Source organism: Haliotis cracherodii, unplaced genomic scaffold (genome assembly GCF_022045235.1).
Source record: "Haliotis cracherodii isolate W230 unplaced genomic scaffold, xgHalCrac1.p SCAF_17, whole genome shotgun sequence".
NCBI lineage: Eukaryota > Metazoa > Mollusca > Gastropoda > Lepetellida > Haliotidae > Haliotis > Haliotis cracherodii.
The window spans coordinates 18642489-18669104 of NW_027266272.1; the positions used below are offsets into that span (position 1 = coordinate 18642489).

Sequence of the window (26616 nt, forward strand, 5' to 3'; positions counted from 1 at the left end):
GTCTTTGAATGGCATTTAGAAGTGACAAGCAATAAGCTTACTATATTTATTTACTGTTAATTGAAAGACTCAACAGTGGGTGAATGTTCTCAAGAAATGTGGTCTTTTGAGTGAAGTTTACTTTCACTTCATCAAGGATTTGCCCACTTGCTTCCCACACACGTTATGCAAGTTCACCCTTGATTGTCAACATCACGATCTTACAGCAGGACCTTGACCAGTAATGGCCGTTTCACAGGTCATTGTTCCCGGAATGGTATCACGGCCTGAGGACATTGGCGGCATCATTTCATTACTTTACTGTTGCATGAAGGTGGTAATTGCTACCACAAGCTGAATCCATTGATAAATTGATTGGTGTTGTGTTAATATAGTGCCATTGTCATTTCATCAAGATCCTGAACAGCCTTTGGACTTGATGGCTGATCAGCCAATTTCATTCGTGTTTCAATTTGTTGGAGGAGGCAGGGTGGCCCAGTCATCTTAGGTGCTGCAATTTGCTATGCAGAGTTGTGTCACTTTGGCACACCAGAAATCTATGACTGGGTTCGAATCCCAGTTCGCCCTGATTTTGTTTCTAGGTTTGTCAGTTTCATGCTTGTGGGTTTCACAAAAGTGGTAAACATCTGAGACCTGTATCACTTTGGACTTTCCTCCCACATTATGCTGACATGCCATGATAAAACTGAAATACTGTTTAAAATGGCATCAAACCCAACTCACTCACTCATTCACTCATTTTGTTGAAATAATTATTATATAAATCCAAATCTAGAGTGGGTGAGATTTAACAGTTTACATATGGATTCATAGGGTGGGTGAGTGAGTGAGTTGGGTTTGATGCTGCTCTGAAGAGTCAGGTGTCATATCACAGCAAGCAACCATAGTAGTCTTGGATCAGACAAACCAGCTGTTGATAATCAAAACAAGGGCAAGCTGACAGGTTACCATGATAAAGTTGTGACAATGCCGATAACTGCCTCAAACTCACTCACTCACTCCACAAACAACATTGTTACGGAAGTGGGAGAGGGGGGTTTGTCAGTCAGGAGCTGGGAAGGTCAAATCAGGGTAGTGTTTACTCTGCTCTCAAGCACCTACATCTGTGTGATGTCTTTATGAATAATAGATTCAGTTTCAGAAAAAGGTACATGTCATAAACAAGTCAAATTTTCATTCTTCTATGTACAAAAAAGCACTGACAAGTCAATCAAATGGATTTTCAGATGTTTCGAGGCGGATTGGGAAAAAAGCTTCACTTGTTGAAGAAATGATTAATCAAATACTTGTGACAAGTTGTCAGTCATTGAACAACTTATTTCAAAAAGCCATGAACTATCTCACGAAACTTTGTTTATAATAAGCATTTATAACCGAAAACATAATCCTTAAAGCAGTGATGCAACTTCACCATCAAACATTCTTCTACACTGATTGAGGGGTACAAGGATTGAAAAACATGGTCCTATACAGTAAACAATACTGCTTTTAATCATTCATTTTCAGTGATCTATTCATATTTTCATCACTATTTTCCCCTTTATGCCAGTGGAATCTGCTTCAACAGATAATCAAGAGTGACTATTCTCTGGCATTGACATATTCAATTTACTATTGGCTGGCTGCATTTCAGGCAAGCACAGCACCCACAAGCAAAGATTTCAAACACTGTGTTTGTTTGTATGTTGTTTAAGGCCGCACTCAGCAACATTCCAGCTACATGATGGCGGTTTGTAAATAATCGAGTTTGGACCAGACAATCCAGTGATTGACATTATGAGCATCGATCCACACAATTGGGATATGATGACATGCATCAACCAGAAACAAACGAACATTTTACAATAGTGTTGAAACCCAGCTTACTCTAACATAAGACATCAGTGAGCCACTTCACTATGAGACAATGTCACAACTGGAAATCTGGTCATGAATCAAAACTGATTTTTTATTTTCTCTTGAAATAGACATAAACTATACAAGCAAGGACACCAGTGCTCATGAAACTCATAAAAAGACAGGATATGTGAGAATTTTTGGCACCTTTGTCATAAACATAATATGTCAGAAGATAAATGTTCTTGGATTTCATAACAAAATACATGACATTAGAAACCCAGTTCTAGTATTATACAACTTGCCACACCACTACCGATGACTCCAAATATTCATGTACATGCCTGATAGGACTTGCACCGCCAATGAAATAAAGCTGTCTCCCAGCAGTAGGTATGCTGGGTCAGGGAAAACTAGCGTCAGTCCAAAATTCCCCAGATAAGGCAACTCTTTCTTAATTTTTCAGGTTACAGATTCAACCAAACAGAAAAGTATCATTAGAAAAAAAATATTTTACTTATTTTTTTTTATTTGTTCGATCTTTAGATTAGAAACTTACAAAACTTGTTAAATATCTGATCAATTTCATTGTCTATCACCACAGGCCACAGTGAACACCATAAACCAACTAAAACAAGATGTCATGTCAGATTTATTTTTACTACTTCCTTTCTCCCTAGTCCTTACAATTATAACATATAGCAAAATCCTTAAAAATGTCAAATTTCTACAATTCCTGTAAACTACTGGGCAGTTTGGCAGGGACTGTAGGACTAGTGCCAATTTCTATCACTGCAAATGTATTAATACATTGACTTTTTCCAAGTATATTGGTCAGCAAAAAGTCTGTTAGCCATAAAGTTTGACCTGGGTCTTGTTCCACAAAGCGATCTTAGAGCTCAGGTGATCATAACTCCCATACTTTAACATAGACTTAAGATCATGGAAGTGCTATGATTGCATTGTGGAACGGGAACATGTGCCATCAAATATAGCTGTCTATCCTCACCATAATAGGTGCAGGAATAGGAGAGTCAGTTCAGAACTCCTCACATAAGTATGGACATATATACTCAGATAAAACGACGTGAAAGCAATAGGATGTTGTTGCCTCAAGGCGGGGACCTTTCACCTGCTTTCACAAGCTGACCACTTAGGCACGTGTACAACAATTGACACAAGTCAAAAGTAGCCCTGATAACAAACTTCAGTCGTACAATTCATTGTATGGATCAAAGAATCACGACACAAGGATCATAACAAGCTTCCATGAAGTATGTTACAGGACATTTTGTTTTTATGAACAGTTCAAAAGCAGACCTCCCTGGTCTGAGATTTTAACATGTGTGTGAGACTTTGTGTGGTTGTATACTGTTGGTATCCAGATTCTTTTCTTAACAAAGGGCAAACAAAATATGCATTTCATGTTTAAAGAATATTGACAGGGGATTAGTTTATTTTCTTTGAAAAGGTTTACAGTTGGTTTTTTTCTACCATGTCAAATACTTTCTCTTGTGGTGTAGATACTAAATATAGCAAAAGCTGATTTTTAAAAATACTGTTTAATCACATGGATGATATTTCAAACCCCTGCTTAATTATTTTTTACGTGGACCTTTTAAATCTCAAACATCTGAGCCAGAGAATAACCAGTCTCGTTTGTCTACTGAAACATATTCAATAGGGTGTAAAAGGCAAAATAGCTATAAACATTTTATGAATGGACCGCTAAAAAATCGGTGATGACACCAGGTGTTCAAAAGGGGGGAAGCATGTCCTGCTCTACCAGTAGCACACGCCATTCACACTCTTATTATAAAAACATAAGTGTTTTTTGAGAGTATGAATAAAATAAAACAACTAGCCTCATGATCAACAAGCAGTGTCAAAAAAATTTCCTGAAGCACAAGGTTTTGTTTGTTTGTTTGTTTGTTGTTTAACGCCGCACTCAACAATATTCCAGCTATATGACGGCAGTCTGTAAAATAATCAAGTCTGGACCAGACAATCCAGTGATTGACATCATGAGCATCGATCCACGCAATTGGAATCGATGATATGTATCAACAAAGTCAGCGAGCCTGACCACCCGATCCCATTAGTCGCCTTTTACGACAAACATAGTCACCTTTTACGGCAAGCATAGTCGCCTTTAGGTAATCAGGTCTGAATCTGTGTATGTAAATAATCTACCATCAAGTGTAACCTGTTTCTGCTGGAGTTTTTCTTCTACATGGTAACACATTCTTTCAGAAAAATCACAACTACCCCCCCCCCCCCCCCCCCCACCCCCCCCCCTCAATTGCCTAGCCTCGCCTAGAATTCACATAAATGTTTCAAGTAATACAGTGCTATTAACAGGTTTGGAACTGCTTTTACAACAAAAAGATATTTTCAAAAGATATTCTTACGGAGATAATAGAATCGTCTTTCAACAGTTTATTATGTTTTAGACTCATTTGTGTTCATGGTTTGGGTCGTATGACTAGTTTAAGTAATTATTGCGATCAAAATATCGCAAGATCCAGAAAATCTGCAGTGTTGAAACATTTCCTCTCATCAAAGTAAGATACAAAACAAACACTTTCCGCACATAGCCAAAATCCATTTGGGATGTCTAAAGTTTTATGCAAGGAGCTAGTATGTCTTTATAAGGAGGCTTGACGTCAGTGCAATTGAAGAAAGGATTGGTCTATGTATATATCGGAAGCTGATTTGCCTTCAAAGCAGCAGTTCAAACATATCCGAAATTCAATAGTGATTCCGATACACCCTCAGTGGCTCATTACAGCACATGCTTTTATTTAATCAAAATCTGCCGAGTTCTTATATTGGAAGGTCACATCAAGGTCAGCTTATGGAAGGAAATCAATGGATTACTTCATCTTGTAACAATGTTCTTAAGACAGCCTGTCCTGGTCAGGATGGCTTCACAGATCAAAATACAGACAGCACTATGTGTATGTGTCCTTTCACTATAGGTCTAGCTGGTTGGTTTGTTTTGACAACGTTAGCCAATCAACCCATGGCCATTACATACTGCGTTATTTCATATTTCCTACGAGGAATGTTTTCAAAAATATATTTTCCTAAATATTTGTTTACAGTTTTGGAATATGGTCTGTCTGGTGATCTAAGGTGTCAAAACTTACTATGAAGAGTCGTGCCCCCTTAAATGCAAGGATCTGCTGCTCATGGGTTTGAATCCACAATAGCAAGTGTAAAACATCAAAGACCTATGTCACTTTGACCCTGCATCTTGATATGGTGAAAATCTTTCGCAAGGGAGTGACCGACCATTTAATAACTTAATATTCTGGCGAACCGTACTTTGAAGAACCCGTTTCAAAAAGAATCCGAGCCAATGGTCAGATGATCTCAAATCTTGTTGGAAGTAAAGTGTGACTTACTGTTGACATAATGTGACAAGGTCCTTGTCTGTGGTGTTGGGGTTAAGGCCACGAATGTAGAGGTTTGTTCGACTGAGGTTCTCTCCAGACAGAGACTGGTTGCTGGACTGGCTACTTGTTGTGTTGGGGCTGGCGGCAGGCATATTGCGAGGTGGATAACTCTGCAAAAAAGGAAGAATACATGAATACAAAATAACAATACATTATTTCGGAATTCAGTTACCATAGAGAACGGAAATAACATATAAAATATATTAAATTGCATGACAAATTTCTGATTTGTCAATTCGAATTTTGCATTCATGAGTATTCATATGCATCCATTAGCATGCATCAATGTCAAGGCTCAGTTGGTTTACTGTTCTATCAAGTTCCACATGACAATAGTCCACTCGGTACCCAAGATCATGTCCACAAATACTTCCTACTAAGATACACCATAGAAGTTGGGAGAAGCCTAGTGCTAAGACCACTTTGTGCAACCTAGCTCTTGCCCCAATTATCAGGAATACATAGAAACGGTGAGCCAGATAGGAAGCACTTGCTCTGCCAGGGAGATTACGCCTATCTCGGGATGCAATGCGTTGGATATTGGTCTTAAGGAAAGCAGTAGGAACAGTCCACACCCATGATATAATACCACTAATGACAGAAGGGCTAGATATGATACCACAAATGTTAGACATACTCCCAATGCTTTTTCTATGAATACGACTGATAATGCAAAGTTTCCATCAGTTTTATCATAATGGCCTTCATCAAAAAGTCAGTGGGAGTTAAACTACCATTACAGCAGGACACAGTGACTCATATACGTGGGGTTTGTGGCAATAAGAATTGGAATTCTTCTGTTTTGAATGACATTTTTCAGATACACATCCCTATATTCTGAAGCCCTTGGAAAACATCTTGCATACTTTTATGTGAGAAGAAAGTTAGTCCATCTTGATGTCTGATAGAACACAGGATGCACGTCTCATGCTTTCCCGATGTTATGTACAATACGGTCTCAGAACAAAACATCTGATGTTTCTTCAAGTTGAAACATTGTCGAAGCATGCTCGTGAGATTTGAGAATGATAATGCCACATATATAACGTTCCCCTACAACTAACCATATACATATCTCTTGTATCTCGGCCCAGGAAAACAAACTCTTTGTATGAAGGATAGCCAATGTCATATTTCTTATCCACAGTGATTTTATTAAGAGCTGCTTGGCCAATACAGGTAACTCTGTGTAATAAAACTTGGTGAAACATTCTCGTAAACTGAACTTGTGATAGTGACTATGTTTCACGAAACTATCTTCCACACAACCAGCCACCTTGTTGCTTGGCATTTGTCAGATAGGTCTACACCAACAAAACATGTCCATTCAAATGATTTCTACAAAGTGGGTTGATGTATTGAGAAACACCGTCCCCACTCCACAGGTCCTTTGTCCTTCCCAGCTACAACAGCGATAGCCCAAGAGATGCTTACGACAAATTGATTACAGTGTAAATTTACCAATCATGATGTCCTGTCTCAACACTAATCAGCAGGTAGTTCAGCGATTTATTCCTGGCTAAAAACTTGCTCATTCATATATGGGACCAGTGAAGACCAGGCTTGCTGACTTGGTTGACGCACGTCATCGATCCCAATTGTGTGGATCAATGCTTATGATATCAATCACTGGATTGTCTGGTCCAGACTTGATTATTTACAGACTGCCGTCATATAGCTGGAATATTGCTGAGTGTGGCGTAACACAACAACCCAAACAACCAACCAACCAACCAACCAACCAACCACTCATATATGGTGCTTCCTTGTGACTATGGCAGTTTTTCTTGTTGTGCAAAAGGTCTTGATTGCACTTATGAGATGGCTACAATGACGGCATGCTATCTATGCCCGACAAAAGTATCTATTACATAACACCCTTTAACATATGTTACCAACATAAACCTCCGTTACGCTAAACAGCCTTAATGAAAATTATAACGGCATGGCCATTTCAATATATATTGTGACACATGGCACACCATATAAAAGAGTTTAAGCTGATTGTTTTTGCAAAGGTTGTGGGCAGTTAGATGTTATTCAAAAATATTTTATTCTTTTTGTATGATATACCAATCGAAAATAATTGGAAACTACAAAATATGTGAATGTCAACTGCCGTAGATTATGTTATAGCATGATGATCTAGTATAAAATATTCTGTTCAGATGGTGAGACACGATGATCTAATCCAAATTATACTGCTCCAGAAGCCATGAATATTTAGTGTCTAGGCTTTAGATAGGTTGCAGCTAGGAATACTGAGTCATCATCCAGTTCCATACCAGAATGCTGCAGATTCAATAAAATTTATCAAATCCCAGCATTATCTTGCCGTGAAAAGATGAAACTGTCTGACAAAATAAATTAATCTCTTGAGCCCAACTGGGCACAATTTGACTCAACTGACCTGTGATTTTTTTGGCTCCAAAGGCATGCGACTATTTTGGTCCATAATCAGAATCTATGGTCAAAGTTTGTAATTTCCATCCCTGATGTTGGGTTATGACTAACACAGTCACATTTATGACTAGAGTGAGACGTTTTTATGAAATATTTCACTTTGACTCATGATCAATAGCTAAATGGATGAGTGCAGTCTGAAAACAGCCACAAAACAGAAATATCTATCAATGCAGGGCATCAGATACTGAAATTTTTACAACAGATCGCTGGACAGCATGGGGCAAAACTCTACCATTGTTGCTTCCTAACTGATCTACTTCAGGATCAATACAGCCGCAATCGACTCAACATCAGTGGAGTGTGGAGCCATTCCATGGACCTGGAGCAAGCTGCTGGAGCCATTTCACATAGCTAATTGGGTAGTATGGTAGACATATTGTAGACACATAGATGGTCTGATACAGCCCGTATTGTCCGGGAATACAGCCGGCCTATAGATGCTGATGCAGTTTGATCAGGCTATAGATAATACCCAGGTACCATTAACACTTTTTCACCCAAGTGACCACTGACAAAAGTATTCAGAGAAGTCTTTGAAAAATATTCAAATGATGACCTCCAAAGAATAAAGAGATAATTTTTTTATGATATTATAATATGTGAATGAGTGAGTGAGTATGGTTTTACGCTGCTTTTAGCAATATTACAGCAATATCACCACGGGGGACACCAGAAATGGGCTTCACACATTGTACCCATGTCGGGAATCGAACACGGGTCTTCGGCGTGATTATAATATGTAAATACACTGGTGCCACCAAGGCAGTCGATTAACCCTTATTTTGACACAGGCAATATTGAATTGTATACTGTAAGATGTCATTCTTAGCAGTAGTCAAAGTCAGTTAAGGGTCTCCTTGAGGTGTCAAGATGCGCTTGTCCAGGTTTTCACAAAGCAACCCAACAAGCAGGAATGCAACACTAGGATGGAAAAGACAAGGCAGAAGGAGTACAAAGAAGCATAAATACGTTTTTTAGGGAAATATTATATCCAGTGTACCTGAAAGTGTACCTGAAATGTATGACCAACCACGTGAACGACAAAACTGATCTTGACCATTTCAAAGCAAACAATATAATTTCAATAGTGGACAGGTCCTTTCAACACTTACATAGTCATATATCTTCTCATTAGTAGTTACATAAACAAAATATAGCATAAATTTGTAGGGAATTTTATAACAGGTCCTTTCAACATTTACATAGTCATATATCTTCTCATTAGTTGTTACATAAAAAGCATATAGCATAGATTTGTAGGGAATTTTTATAACAGAAATTTGGAGCGTTTTTAAAACATCATATTTTGTTTGTTTTATTCAATATGTATAGGCCTCATTGTGTGGATGGTTCTTGGCTGTGTGAGTTATTTCGAGTTATTCAAAACAGAACACTTACTTCACACATACATATTAATTTTTTTCCAACTTGACATGTGACTTGTAAGAATCAAGGTGTCCCCGTAGCCATTTACTACATATGCGACTGAGATTGAATTTTCTTCGAGGTATATTTACAAATCAATATTTTAAAGTGAGGTTTCAATATCAGGGATTGTTAAGACTTTGACCACACACGAGGTAAATAGAATATACACACATACATATTCCTGTGGGCCACATTCTTAATCTAAGAAGAACGTGATCACTCACAATTATTGACTCTGATTTCTAAAAAAAATATTCTCCATATATCCATCAGCTCTGACAATCGTGTTCAGTGCTCTTATCAGGGCAAAAAGGGCACTGCTCACCCAATACTCTCCGGGTATTTGAGGCTATTTCGAGTTTGAACAAACCCTCTGGGCTCAGTGAAGATACAAGAGATAGGACATATCGCCAGCATTTTTTACAGCCATGACAAGGGATTTGTTTCAATTAAATATGCAATAGACGCCTCATAGAGCTGGGGCAAAACTGGCCCACATTTTTATCAGCTGATTTAGATATTGACTTTAGGATAAATCACAACATCAAATAAATTCAGTTGTTTTATGGCTGAAGAGAGTGTGTTCCTTATGACCGGCTTGACAACATTTCAAAGCATAAACCTTCAGCAAATGAACGTCTTGACTCCAACAGAAGGGTCTTGGACTTAGAGAGCCCAGCATAGGTTTTGTTCCAGCAAACAGGACAGGGTATTATGACTAGCATTAAGGAATTTTTTAGGAATTTCAAGAATTTTACAAGTGACAGTGACCATACGATGTGTTGCCAGTTGTAATATAATGTCATAACCTGCAATCTTCTCAGTGTCTCCTTGTTGCTCCATTAAAAACATCAGCCCCACACACATTCAAGCAAACATCGTTTTTTTACCTGGACAAACAATATCTTATTCTTAAGACAAACAGGTCTGTTTAAACTCTATTCTAAGACCGGGATGCCTGGCTTGGCCAACTAGCACTTGCCGAACAAACCACATCGCCATCTTCATGTCTGGGCAAATATTAGAAATATAAACATACACAAATAAGCTAAATATATTTCCTAAATCATAGACGTGAAATATTTTTAGGATGTTAAGGGCAAAAAGAAGGCTGTTATTTCCTCTCTAAGCCTTCTCAAGTCATGGATAAGATACACTTATGGAAAGGGCCATGTTTGCAATCACCAGGAAAACAGTGTCTAATGACACTATGCATCTGTGTTTAATTCCTCCATGTGAAAGTGTCAGAGCTCTCAACCCTCTACCATCCAAACTGACACAAACTCCTTTTCAACAACACTTCAAAATATTGTCTAACAAATATTTGCAATACGGTTTAGAGATTAATTTCTATACGTGTTCTGAAACCTAAATATACAAACAACCTTTTTAACACCATGAACAAATATTTGTATTTTATATATGACCATATTTTTTATAAAGATATATGTCGATACATACCGTTGAAATGTTTTCCCTTGATTTCTAGCAATTTTTTTAAATAATATATTTTAAACAAGAACGTTTCGTAGTATACTGCCAAATTCCATAGCACATATTCTAACCAGGAGAAGTTAATCCTAATCCAGAAGTTTACAATACTATGGTTACATGCATTTTATCTTTCCAACGACCTACTTGGACATCCAACTCAATGTTTTGCATACATTGGAGATAAGGCTAATCCTTGTGAAAAGTCAACAGCATGTATAAGCTATCTTACCCATCATCTACATGTTGGCCTGTGTCTAGACAAGCCACTGAAAGCAGGTAACTCTATCTGCATTTGGTGGTAGCACAATAGTAAATGTACCATGTTCTTAACTGTCTTGAATCATCCAAATACCTAGTCCTGTAACTTTTGAATTTTACAAATGCTTGTGCCTATCTTTTTACAGGTACAAAGCCTTCTGCTTCATTCAGATACCTATATGACATAGAGCTATAACAGTTTTATAAATGTTTGTAGATATCTGTTTCATTTTAAATAATATTACAAACTTTCTGCTTAATTCAAATACTTATATGACATGTTGCAATACCTAAAAGACATGTTTCAATAACTGTTGAATTTTTAAAAAGTTTGTAGATAAATGTCAAATATTTAATTTCTATAAAAACATAACAAGAAATAGAAATGTAAAGAATTTGAATGAAATGTATTAACCTACAATAAAAGTGTGTATCATACATGCAAGAAAATGAATACAATATGATTCTTTTCATCTACAAACACGTAAGTAAAGAGTTCACAAATACCACATACCATCCAAGCATGTCTGCCATCTACCAGATCCTGGCCATGCCTGGTATTCATATCCCAAGTTTAACTGTCAAAGTAAACGTCTTGCTATGTGTAACAAGCAAGACCCTGAAATCTATCACAGCTTTTCACCTGACCGATTTCTGTCAAATGATCTTTCCTGTAATATTCCTACAGTTGTAATCACTGCTAATCACAGGTGTGTGAGAAGATGAGATACTCCGATAACGTGAAACGTCCTGTTTCCAAATATCCTCCAACCTACCTCAGAGTGTCCGTTGTCCACGATCTGCAGAAAGACAGGAGAGCCCAACATTCCTAAGTGACCTATCTGGCTGACGACCACAGCTTGTAATATTTCATTAAGCTTGCTGTCTACCTTCTTGTCTACAGTTGACAACTGGTCACAGCATGAAGATGAACAAACTCCGGAGTTTATTTACTGTCACAGAACTCCGATCTATTCTCGAGCGCGACTCCAACTATTCAAACACCCAGCGGTCCCCTTCCACACTGAAATGAGAGACCTCTCACAGTCGCTCACACCGTAAAACTGATAAAATTGCCATACAGGCATACCTGGGTTACCACCTGTAATCAACACTCCCTCTTTATAACAACAAATCAGGGAGACAGGCTCACTCATTCAAATAGCCAGAGGGGCTTGTACCCTGTTGGGAATCTTTCGTTGACAGGTTCTACAGTTCTGCCACTATTTACCCCTATAATTAACTGGAAATCACAACACTGTTTCTGAATACCTCTCCTTATATGCCAAAAATGTACAGAATCATCACTTGTTTAACCATACAGCTCTCAGTGCTGTAAACCCTATGTGGGTTCTTGTATAAGGATTCGATGAAGCATGAATGTGATAAAATAATCTTCTAAACAGATAAGTGACAATCTAAACAGGTACAGACCTTTTAACATACATTTACCAATTGGCATTTGAAATACTTCAGCCTCAAGCCTTTATCACACCTATCAATATTCAGGCATATTTTTTTCATTGTACAACACAGACTGTGGTAGTTTATATTCTAATTTGTGCTCTAGCACGGCTATCAATACTAATACATTATGCATTTTTGATGTTTCATTGTTTATACAAAGCATTCATTTTAATCAACAGGTGTTGGTTTGGGTCATGCAAAAGGTTAAAATGTTTCAGCATTTAATGATGTAAATAGTCTTCGGTTTAGTAGGATAACTGTATGTCAAACAAAACGAAAGTACAAACAGTATTCTTTCTCCGAGTGGGTGAAGTAGCTTCTCGGAAAATGAAAGAAGCTGTCCCTTTCAAGTCAAGCCATAAATTCCATTACATATATGATCATGATAATAGTGTCGTCGTGAACGTGTGGACGACCGCTTCACCACAGCTATGTGACACTGGTGGAGGGCTGGAGATTATCTCGAGGAAGATGGTTGGAAGGTGCGGAGCACAGGTAGATGACAAGCGCGGACTCGATCTGCCCGATCACGAGACGGTCCCACCTGTAATAGTGTTACCTCCATGGACGATCTAGATTTAAGAAGTATCTGTGATCGTTTTTTTAAACCAAATAGGTCAGTTGTGAAAGAGAAGCGTCTTGGGTGACAGGGTTCGGTGTAGGACAGGTTTGTCACGTTATACAACTATCAGACATTACACAAACTCGTACTCTCCCCAGACAGATCTGTAGTCACTGTCACTGTCATCTGTCTATCTGTCACCACAGGAATGTCAAGGTACCTCACTACAACCGTACGCTCAGGGATGAAGCCCCTTTCATCCAGCTTATCAATACTAAATACCCTCTCTCTCAAAAGATATCTTACACAATACACAGACATGGTATAACAGTTTTAGCGGGAGGTCTTAATGTTACAACTGTAGGTGCCAACATAAAACCTTTTTCATCAAACTTATCAAAACCAAATACCTTCTCAAAAGATATTTTACACAATATACAAATATATTTGAGGAAGATCTTATTGGATGTTTAGTCATAACCTGAATCAGTCCAAAAATTAAAATACTTTAATGTCATTAAATTAACATGTATGATACAACAACAATTTATTTACAATCACTTTTGTTTTTAAACTAAACTAACCTGCATGAGGACTAGCTAGGGAACTCTTGTACAGTTTACCTTATATACAAGGCAATAGCTTAACTTTCAAGTCATATTAACCTAACACTCACACCACATACCATATCCTAAATCACCTCCCATATCTCAAATATTTTCTGTCCAAACACACACAAATACTCATGATTCAATTAACTCTGACAAAGACTAGAATATGACTTTATGTAATAAGATATTAATAATCCAAGTCAAACACACTCGTATCCCCTTTCCCTCTTTACAAATAGGAAATTGGATATTAAGTCTTTTACAAAGGTTCTTCCCAGTACTAGTCAGTTCCTTTAAACAGTAACCAAACACACATAAAACACCTCTCTGTTTGTTTTCGCCTAAGTAAATGCCCGTCCATATTTCACATCAGAGGTGTAAAGCAATACTTATATAGGGCAGGGGCTCATGTTTCTCATATTTTCACAGCTTGGACAAGGTGTCAAATACCTCTGCCATATAAGCAACAAGTTATGATTACTTTAGAGCAGTAAGAAGTCCAATGTTCACATTTATGCCTACAGTTCATTGGTTCATAAGGTAGATAGTAACATTTGGAGACAATTTTTGAAACGTGGACAAATCGTCATGTCTATAAAGACTTACTATATTACAGCAATATTACAGCAAATTGTCAATGTTATCTGATTACGACTTAAGCCAGAGACACATGATTGGCTTTACTATTCCACAATCCTAATCCACATAATACTACTTTCCTAAGACCTGCTTAACACTATCCGTCCTTTACCAATCAATGGAGAGACGACAGCATCAGAGGAATGATCACGACATGCCTAAACTCATCCAATCTTCTTACATTCCCTCTTCTGTCGATCCAGTGTTGATACCATAATCTTCCCAAGCCCCGCCCACTTTTATATCCTGCTGATATTCAGATTACCTGTCTCTGATTACAGGTGTAAGTGCCTATTAATTATGTACCTGTCATTAAATGTTCACTTCAACTTTTATCTACCTTTTCACAGGATTTTCCCAAGTTCAATTCTCTCCATTGTTACCTGTATAAAAGATCTGTCCATTAATCTGCCCCTCCTCATACCTAATGACACAACCCCCTTTCAGCAGCCACCCCTTCAAACTCCACCCCTCCCCCCCCCCCCCCCCACCCCACCCCTGCTGTAAACTATAATTAACCCTGATATAATCCCAAAGAGAAGTATTCAAAGCCTTCTTTTTATGTCCCGTAATATATCCCCATCCAAATCATTGTCATTAGTGCTCATAATGATCTTATTCCAATCAACAAAACTAATTGAGTCTTTCTAATAATAACACTAATATTAAATCCATGTGCCATTCCATTTAACAAATGCTCATAGCTACATCATTATTACTCAATCCAAAGAATTAGTGTGCACTCAAATTTCATTCTCAGCTTCCTGGGGAGTATGCACTTAATCATAAGATGTCCACTTAATCATTTCATTAAAGCAATTGATGCAAAAGAAAACTTCAGTCTTTAAATTACATTTCTTATTCCTCCCTGCGTAATACTATTGGTAGTTTGTCTTAAAGAATTACTGTAAAGAAAATAAAAGCGACAAAACCATTTCCATAATCAGAAGAAATCTCCAAAAAATAGGATCCATTGGACAATTCCGACTATATCACACGCATATGTGTTTATGAATAATAGTCTGAAAGTGAGGATAGCAAATATTTGCGAAAGGTTAATGTTATTGCCTTGAAAACAACAAATAATATTACAACTTAATTTCTAAATAAACTAAAACATAATCCTTCTTAATTCAATCACATATAGAGAGAGTTAAAAGATTCCAAAACCTAATGTCTCTCGAGTCAGATAAGCCTCCTTATTCCCCCTGCCCAGCCTCATTAACATGTATAATTTTCATATTAAGATCAACCTGTTGTACAAGTTCCGCCCATCAAATGACTACAAGAGATAAATAGCTTCCCTTGTAACTCCTCCTTCATATAAGAAAACCATCTTCTTTTTAACCCTAAATAATCTCTTCTTTCAAGATACCTAGTGGGCCATGAATCCCTGTCAGCTGAGAACCTCAATCTCACTATGTCACATTCCAGAGCTGAAACCTACACCTTGCCACGCCCACTTTCCCTGCCCCACACCATGTCAGCTGACCACACAGCCCAGTTTACCTGTAATCAGTGAAGCTTGACCTTACCTGGCACAGGTATGTAAAAGTCCTAGTATGTCCTGCTAGTGACGACTAGTCATTACACTGGCAGAGTAGACAACCAAATCCCTGGTAAATGATTCCCTCCCTATGTTCAACCACTCGTAACCTCTCGCCCCACCCCCCTTCATTACCATAGCGACACAACAATTGCAATCCTTTTATAGCGCTGTCCCCATTATACTGCTGCATCTAGTGTCAACAGGTATCTGATTGTATATCTTACTCCCAGGCCACCACTATAAAATAAACATTGCTATCACAATCGGTAAATATTAGCAGTTCTGCTTACTACAATCCCCATCGTACACTTTTCTCTAATCCCACCCCCATATGGCTGAACTTAGCTTCAAAAAGATTTAAGCTGATACAATCTATACACAGACCGATAAACCTTGTTTCGCCAAATTTCCAGATCAAACCAATTAACAAGCTCAAACCTCGGGCAACAAGACATAAACAAATCCAATCAACTTAAAAACACACATACATTTTAGTGAAATATAAATAAAGGAATCAAAACTCCCTAGATCATCATTCAAATCGCGATTTTTCGAAATCCTACATATGACACAAAAATGTTAATTAAGTTGCAAATGTTTCTTCAGATGGTAAACACATAGAATACCCATAAATGAAAGATAATTATGTTTCAAGGGGAAAGGCACATGTAAACTGTTTGATTCATTCATCTTGGGATTAGCCCAGAGGCTGTACAGGGGAGTAGTATATTTTGATCAGTGAGAGCCCCAGGCAGACATACTATTCACCTACACACTAGCTATTTGTTTGTGCATAACTATACTGTTCCTGAGCTGTTTCACAAAGCGATTGCAGCACTATGACAATCGCAACTGCTTACTTAACATAGACTTACGCCAGTCGTGGTTCTACGATCGCTCTGTCAAATGGGGCCCTGACCTCATTATTTACCTCCTTTTGACACATGACACAAACATTTTCAATCGGTATGTTTTTTTTATGAAGGTGTTATTGTGGTTTAATTGACAGCTGATGATTGAGTGATGAAGTTCTATCTCAATCTGAATATGGTTTATGAATGAGAAGTATGGAATGAAAGGTAATTTTTTTAACCTTGTAAAGAATATAGTGATCTCTGGATAATATCTTATTCATAATGGTAATGCATCGCAATTATCAAAACATTGTGAATGCTTGTGGGATTAAAGTAAATTTCTGAAAACGATAGCTAGATATATACACGTATATGGAAGAAACAACCAATGGCTACTGAGATGGAGAGAAAGAAGCGATTAGGAAGAATAAGAGATACGGAGAAAGGGTGATATTGAGGAGGGAAAGAGGTGGCGGGGATCTTGACTGTATTAAAGTATCTTATCTGACACCTGTTTCAATTTGTAAAGAAAATCCTCCAACTATCTGTGTGCCCCTCAAAATTGACCTGTCGCCCCATAAATACTTCATCCAAATACCCAACAAGTGTGGCTGGCCATCCTTCACATGGTCCAGACACAAAACAGTGACCATCCCATAAACCCCCAAACACATCATTATTGAGAGAAAGAAAAGAAGCCCTCTTCCCAACATAAAAGCACAGCAGTGGAGAACACAAGTGCTTTAAAGCAGTTTGATTGATTGTAAACTTCCAGCTAGGGTGATACTGCTAAATAACTACCAGCGTTATAGTGAGGGAGGAGGGGATTGCTATCCCCTCAGGGTGGGCAGCATTACAATGTGACTATATGGGAATATGACAACACAACACTGCTATAGTGAGGCAGTCAGGTGAATCTCCCCTGGGCAAGGTTGGGAAGAAATTGATAAGCTGGGTTGTAATGGAGAGGGTGAAGGGACACCTCACACCTCCCCCCATACCCTTGTCTCGCCTCCCTGTGGCACCCCATGTCCTTCAATAATTCAAGAGGGGTCAGTGCCATGCCTGGCTCTACCTGCTTGACTGCCCTCAAATCGGGGCTCGTTACACAGGCAGTGTAAAATCTGTTTCATTTATGAGCTAGTTCTACCCCTTAAACCCACTTTAATGCAAAATAAATTTCACAGGTGAATGAAAACAGTATAAAAATCAGTTTTGTGTTAAAATTTATAACAATTGTTGCCATCTAACAAATACCGAGCAGAAATCGTGTCAATTATAATCTACGGAGGAATCTTCAATTACACTTTCCTTGTAAAGTTAAGAACACTACTGAAACCTCAAGGCAGACATTGAAAGACTGAAAATATTTATGGACTTGTCATGGCATCAAGGAGTGTATACAAGTGTATACGAGTCAAATGGAGCCAGAGGTTAATAAAGTCGCATTCCACAAATTTCTGAATCTCACTAGGCGGAGAGCTAGCATGAATAATGATGTATCATATTGAAAAGGTGTGATCGTCCAATACTCTGTCTTGTGAGAATAAAACATTCAATGCCTGAGTGTACAGTATTAATCCCATCTAAGCCATGAGGCCGTGTCTTGTTACTAGACAAACAGTAACCAGCATAGAATCAAAGTATACTCATGGAACAAAATAAGGGAACACAAAAACACTGTAGAAGAAAGTCTCCTGTTGTGTAGGGTTCTATATCGTCTACATCAACAACAAAAACACGATACATAGATAGTAGAAGATCAGTACATGGACAATATATGTGATATACCTGTTCCCTTACTTTTCACCATCAGTATATATCAAACTAATCAGTTGAGCTCCTATTACCATGCCTAGACCGCACCACAACTTCAAAGGAACAATTACAAACATTAGCTGTAATACTGTGTATATTTGCAAAAATTGTACATCTACTGCAACTAGTGAGAACCTGGATGGATTAACAAGGGCTTAGCTTGACAGTGTATGGATACATGCTAAACAGGGCGTACATAGGCCTGCTTCGGCAGGGATTTCATTGGAAATTGATACACCTACCTGCTACAACATGACCTCAATACTTTGTACTTTTGATCCATCGGCTCATGGATACGGAACATTCTTTTAACTGCCTATTATGTCATAGACAGCTTTTATGGAATATTGACCAGGAGATAAAACTAGAACTTGATGGAGATTCAATTTCCACTACCTGTCTTTACATACTTTATTACTCAGTGGTTTTTGTTTAGTAATATTATCTCTATTATATGTCTTCAAAATAAGCCATCCCCAGCCCCTTCTGCACAAGGACCAGCACTGAGTCTGTTAATGGAATGTCAATTTGTAACTCGAAACTCCACAATCTCTGCTCGGATCCGAGCACATTCTGACCACTGGAGGATTTAGTATATACAACCAAATAAGCCCCTCGCAAAAAAATGTCTATGTTTGAATTACCGAATTGAACAAGCAAAAAGGTAATTTTGTAAAAAAGCAATCTGCAAACTAATCTCAATATTTCGTAAAGATATAATGGTTGTTCTTTTAACCTAATGAAATTTACAGAGAAAAAAATGTGAATATTTGTAACAGGTAACACATAAAATTATATTAGACAGATATTTGAAAAAACTGATTTTGTAATAAGTTACGAAAGAGGTCTGTAATCTCCAAAATAGGAAATACTTGCATTCATTGACATTTTGACCCTTAAAGGGAAACGGACACATTCCTCACAGTTGACACATGCAGAGAAACATGATCTTATCTAGCTCTCTCTTACTCTGTCCAACTGTACACTTGGCAGGTAAATCTTTAAGCTACAGGCTTTACTGAAATCAACTTCCCCAAATCATCAAACTAACACACCTCTCATGCATGGTTCAATGTCTATTGGTTTAATGCAAAAGGATGAACAAAAACAACATGGGCTGATTACGGAAAAAATCCCCCCTGACTCATAGCAGCGGTGTAATAAATAGACTGGTCCAATACTAGAAACATCAACAGCAGACTTCGAGTGACCCTTGTAAACTAGCCGATATTTTGTCATCAAATACAGCCATGGACTAATGAGGGAAGTGATGTGTGAGGGCCATATTTGAGGCGACACTCGTGACAGTAATGGTCAACATACAGATGAATATGCTACAGGTCTGGCTGACCACACAACTGACCGGGGTCGATGGCTCTAATGAGAAAGAATCCCGATGGAAAGAAACGAGGAACGGATGAACAAAAAAATGCATAATTTGCATAACTCATGCAAATAACCTGACACATTCTCCTCATGAGCCAATCCAGTGGGAATCTCTTTTTAACATTTCCAAAAACACCTGTTCAAGAATTATCTCTTGAAACTAGCATACACATTGTGGAATTATTAGGACTGACTTATTTTTCTAATTTTGTCAACACAAACAATTTAATCAAAATATCATCAATATCAATGATATGCAAAAGTCTATATGAATAGGATACATGTACTTCTAGATAAATAAAATAAAGACCACTTATGTTCCATCAATGTTAATAATGTCAGCACATACTAATGACCAAAAGCAAATAAACAGCATCATCAACTAAAGCAAATAAACAGCATCATCAACTACACATGTATAGTATAGTATGTGTCCACAAATGGAATAAAACGAGGAAAATATGAGTCACAAAATATGCAAAGCTCATCCCTAGGCTCATAGCCACACCCAATTCAAGCAGCCATCAGTTTCGGCCCGGCGGAGTCCCCTCATCCCCAAACCCATCCCCAGGAACAAATATTTTACCTGTTGCAGTTCGTCAAGAGAATCGCAGTCAGCGGACAGAGGCACAGAACTAGGCATACCACATAGTCCAGTGATGGCCCTGGGAATGTCTACCACGTAAAACTGCTGGGGTTGTTTCAGGGAGTAGCAGAGCGACATGACAGTTATAGAGAGAGGTCCTAGGTACCGACTGTAGTGTTGTACACTCCTCACACCACCATATACGATCCACACACGCTATTGTTATGGCGTAGTCACCCGGATTGTTCCCTGGCCAGTGTGCCACAGCGTACCACGCGTTGAATGAGCTGCCAGGACAGTGGGAAACAGAGTCAGTGATCCGCGGGGAATCTACGCAGGGCAATCTACGGCCCTCATTTACCGTGGCTGCAAGCTCCCCAAACTAACCAACATCACATCTCCTGCTGCTCAAATATATCACGCAATATCTACATTTAAACATAATCTGATTACTTTTTTATGATAGTGTCTATATCTGTTTTGGTTGTTTTTGACCTATCGATTTTCTTTCCTTCCTGTGATGGTGCACCATATGTAAACACTTTTCAATGAATTGATCAAGTCTGTTATGAAATGAATAGTTATTGATTCTATTTTACATGAAAAATGGCAAATGTGATGATTTCACCATTTTTGGGTCTAAGTCTCTTTTTCATCCAGACAGTAAAATAGTGGGAAAAATAGTAAAAAAGTTAAAATCTTAATATTACTTGCTGAAATGTCTAGTATTTGAAATATATTGAAAGTTACTACAGCTATAGACGAAGAAGAAGATTTATTGTTCATAAACACCCAGGGACAGGTTAAAATGCATGAACATGACTAGTTATAATAGAAGGTTATAAACATTGATATACACAATGGAATATAAATATTGCTAATATTAAGGTCTGGAGAGCAGATGCAGACTTTCCTTGCATGAACATTTTGTAAATGAAATAGCTCTATTTAATCAGTCATCACACCATTTTGTTTCTGACAAAACAAAACAATTTTTGTAAAATGCAGTTTTCAATATTTGTAAAAAACAGTAAGTCTTAGGCAGCAACGTTTTGTTCATCTATGCTCCAGATATAACCTGTTGATATCCCATGTACACTGTACAAAGATACAAAGAAAACAGATAGTATAACACACTACAAACCGTACCCAAAATGGGTATCTTTTTTATGATATAATGCGAACATTGCCTACTTAAAGTCTTTGTGCAGTGTTCAATACAGAATTATGAAAAAAACATATCTAAAACCTCTTGAGAGTAGTGAGTGATAGAATGATACGATAAAGCATGTGAAGTGTGCGATCATCAAAAGCACATTATGCACATTACCCACCGGTGGAATCGGGAACACCTTCACAATAACATGTGTCTCACGGGATGGCTTTCTGAGTTGCCGTGACAGAAAGAAAATCAAAAACAGGGGAAATTGTTATTGACCCACTATAAAGACAGCCAGAACTCTGTCACTGTTCAATACGGTTTCATTTCCAGGCGGAAATTCTTGTAGCAAATATCCTGTGACTTCCACTACACGGTGATCGCAAGCATACCTGTGTCACAGTAACAAGCTGTATTAAACACTTCTTAGAATTAGTCCACACCTCATTACCAATGAAATAAAACTTCTGAGTTGACTTGAGTGAAATCAAACAAAAACTTAAGTCTCAGAGACGTGAAAAATATAATCCAAACAAACATCTCCACCGAATTACACTGGAGGCTGCTTTTAAGTTTTTCTCGTCACCTGTTAAACTTTCTATTCATAAAATGTAATTCCTCAGAGAACAAAAAGTTACATATTTGAAAGGAGCATCATGGAAAATCCTCAATTGAATTAAAAATGGAATCCTTCCCTCAAAATTTTAACAAGTATGGAATGGGCTCCAGGAACACTTCGAGATGGATTAATCAATAAAACCAGCATGATACTGTGTCAATTTTATCATCAATTTCTATTTTCTTTTCAATTTGTTCAACAAATACAATTAATCAATCTGGAACTGTTTATGGCTCTCTGACATCAAAAGCAAATTTGTTTGACTTACACACACAAATCAAGTAAGGTTTTCTGCTATGACTCATGAAAATATTTATTTTCGTTGGACGAAGTCATCCATCTGAGAGATTAGATGAAGTAAAACGCAACAGTGACGATGCTAACATCATTTCATCGCTGTGTTTGAATTTCTGATCAGTACGGCAGCAAATCGTTGATTACGCTAAAAATAGATCTTGATTCTTGGCGTCAACACTCCTAACCATATCAATCAAATTTTCGTGGATGTTTCTTGGTCAAAATCTCATTCTCTCTGTGTGATCAAACAATCCACCTTGATTCTGTGGCTATTTCTGGTTGAAAATTTGTTCCATTTATAACACCATTGCTGGTTAACAAATGATCTTAACCAATACAAAATCTTGGCAGTGAAAAGACATCAACATCTAGACTCTAAATGAGATCACCTTGTTTCTATTTTTACTTTCTACACAGCTGCCCAGAGGGTATTATCATGGCATTACATAAAATAACAGAATAAATACATACATTACCGATGATACATCACAAAAGAAAAAAAAAAACATTAAAAAAAATAATAGGAAATATTTTCAACATATCATTTAATAATGAAATTGTCATGTAACATAATTATAATATTCAGCTATTTTATTACATGATTAAAATAGCTCCTTCTCAGTATAGTCTCTGATAGCAATAAACATGTAGGATAATCACAATTTTTAAAGCGCAAAATTCCACTAAAGTCAATCCTCAAGGCGTTACATAATTACTCCGGTCAATGGATCAGTGTGCACTCGAATTCATTCTCAGCTCCCTGGGGAATATACAACATTAGTTATGCTACAGTGCAGGATCAAACCCAGTCCCAACTCAGTCGCAAACCTGTCAGTTGATATCCTTCAATGGCTACCCTGGTCTTGTACCATTGAAACATACAGCAAGCAAATGACTTCATTTCTCAAAAAAGCATTAAGCCCCAAATCGAGCAAATCCACCAAATAACTTGAACCACTAAGTTTAACAATTCAAGGCACTGGGGTATACCTTATTTCAGACACCTCAGAAAAAAATTGAGTAAAAAACATTTAATTTAAACATTGGAAGTTTTCTTCAACCAATGCTAAAATATCTATAATGCTTGAAGTGTTCTTTCAAACAAATCATTTAAGATGAAACCAGAAGAGTTGAGAGTAATCACCCAAACACAACTCCCCATCGCTACCAACACACATGTAGTCTTGCAGTCTTCAAAGAAAACCAAAGAATGAATAATGTTCTACAAGCTTTCCATGTCAAAAGTTGGTATAATTAAAGATACACGAAATGAACAAAAATACTCACTGTCTGAAGGAAACATGTGCCACCTATCACTATGGGTGAAGAATAATCAGTTGGCTGCTTTCCGCTCGGCCCTGACTCAAACACAGGAAGTTTAAAATACCTCCAAAACAATTAACCCTTGTGTGTAAATGAAGGCCTTGAAACCTAGGGCTTTATTAATATGATGCCCAGGTCATAGAATGCCCACAAATTCCTGCCAACCAATCGGTCCGTGCATTATCTCCCTTGGATACATCTCGTCTCCAGAGAACAAGGCAACAATGGCAGTTAAAAGTGTTACAGCTCTATTACTTTGCTATTTTATGCTCGACAATGTCTGGTAATCATCTGTGATAATTCTTGCCACTAGATGGCAGCGGCTGTGACTTGGGGTACGTAGGACATACCTTGATGCCTAACTCCACCATCTCAATGTCATGCCTGGCAGAACTATTCTCACAAAATGTACCATCAATCCCATGACATAACTGGATAAGGTTCATTAACCTCAAAGTGTTATAAATCTTCATGATTAAAAAAAACCTTTATACTATTGACTACAAATCCTCTTCAAATATGAACCGTCAAGCGTTGAAGTTCATAGTATGTTTTTAACAAAATTTTATTTGCTAATATATCTTAAAGTAATAGGATGACTGTCATGTAAAATATGTTATATTAGAGTATATACCCTTGAGGGTGTTTTGTGCCATTAATCATCTTGAATCTTTAATCTTGCATAAAACAAAGAATGAGGGTGCCAGAGCGTGAACCTGTTGTTAAAACCAGGAACTTGCACATAAATTCCCATAAATAATTCATTCTTTCGATTTATAATCCACGTCTACACATATCCATCACTATGGACACTGAAGCATAAACACATGCTCGTGATACAGAATTGTACAATGTACTCTACTTTAAGCACAGATTTCTCATGATCATGGAAGGACTTCATCGCTTTTATTTCCATTCATGATCTACCCTCAATACCTGTCCTTTAGATAACACAAGCTTTACTTACACATAAATGAAACTTTGTCTTGAAACCAACTAAATCAAAATATTATTCATCAATAATATCTATTGGTAGCTCACTACCGTTTTCACTGTGTCCAAATTGGAAAAAACAATAATACTCGAAAAATCTCCAACATCACCAAACATGATTTCTGCATGCACAATGTCCACAATGGACAGTAAAAGGTATTAAACAGGTGGTCTTACCAGGCAGTAAGGAAGAGGATACATAGTGAAGTTGAGAGTCAGGTGGTACAACAATATCCTGCTTCAGACAGTTGCCAGATAAAACTCAGGACAATATTCTAAATGGGACAAGTCCTGAAAGTCATGATGACAATTGACTTTTTTTCACTGTGGTCAAGGCCAGTTCTTACACAGCTGGTGACATCAGTTCCAACCCCTTATGATGTCAAACGCCATGAGAATGATAAGCAATATACGAATTAATCTGACATGGATAAATAAATCAGACAATTTCTATAATTATTCAGCCCAGGTGCAGGAACCCATGGAGATGTGGGGATTCCTGGTGGGAAAGCCTTTTATCCAGGTTTGGGGCCCAGTGGGACAAATGCTTCCCGTGAAGTAGAACTTCATAGGATCATCATTGGAGATGGAGCGTAGCCCTGTTGGATGCTAGCTTGAGCTGAGTCTTGACCCTACCGTCTGACAAAATGAACTGAGCCAAGCCTCAGTGGGACAAGCCAGTCACGCTGGTGCTCCAGGAGCAATCACAGATCAAATACTAGGCCTGTCAAAAGGCTGCCATAAAAAGGTGTATTAGCCATATGCATGCAAGCTTTCAATATTAGTGATGAGGAGGCCTTGGTTTGATTGACACCTACAATGCTTAAAAATTATTATCTTGGATAGACAGAAAGAGTAAGGGGAGGTCGTGATAGGTAAAACAGGAGAAAGAAATGGGTGATAAACGTGCAAGACGTTGACATCTGCGTATGGTTAAAAAAGAAATGCTGGGAAACCAGACAAATGCCAGTTAACATTAATCACATCCATAAAACCCAAACGAAAGAGTGGGACTGAGTGTTTTAATGGTGTGTAATAGCTACAATGACTAAGAATAATCTGTCTGTTTGAACAATATCAGAAAGTTTCAGTTATGAATTCATAGATATGATTTAAAGTTGATAAAGACAAGATGAAGAAAGGATGGGAAATGATGAAGCTGTGGACTAGGACACAAGCAGCAGGTGCCCCTTCAAGACTGGTTATGTTATCTTCAAGTTGATGTGATCACAGGAAACCCTAAGCCATCCTTTCAGTTGAGACAGAGATACATGGAGATACACAGAGAAGAAGGTCAAAGATGTTAAACTCATATCTACACTGGTACTATTACATGCTTATAATAGACTCTTTGTGGTATAACAGATTCATGTTATAATATTATTACATGTTTATGATGTACAACCTATACGGCTACAGGCAAACAAGTAATGTTTTATAAGGGGTGCACAGTAAGTTTATATGTCTTATGGAATTTTGGCCCCCAATCCAGCGAAAAAGTATTTGTCTAAAATTCCAAATTCCAATATTGTTTTTCATTTCCTCAAATGTTAAGGTAGGAAAACAGTAGGTTATAATTATAGTATTTTCAATAACTTATTTGTTAAATTTGTTTGTGAATTAAAAGAATTCTACAGCTAAAAGGTATTGAATTAGGTTCTCAAGAACTGTTACTAATTTAGTTTATTGTTTGTCAGATGCAAACAAATATACACTGGCACCATGTCTGACAAGAGATACTGATAAGCAGGAATAGCTTCACAAAACAATATGGGATTAAAGCCACAAAATGTTGGCACTTTTCCATTTG

The 26616-nt window shown here is 37.6% G+C and overlaps 1 protein-coding gene across 9 annotated transcripts in view; it reads right to left on the reverse strand.

Annotated features, from left to right (window-relative positions):
- LOC139464938 (RNA-binding motif, single-stranded-interacting protein 3-like) overlaps nucleotides 1-26616 on the reverse strand; it is a 331624-nt gene that overhangs the window by 52061 nt on the left and 252947 nt on the right. For all 9 annotated transcript variants that reach the window (XM_071246549.1, XM_071246548.1, XM_071246547.1 and 6 more), the window contains one exon: nucleotides 5247-5407. In XM_071246549.1, the coding sequence (XP_071102650.1) occupies nucleotides 5247-5407 (161 nt within the window). The remainder of the gene's footprint in view (nucleotides 1-5246; nucleotides 5408-26616) is intronic.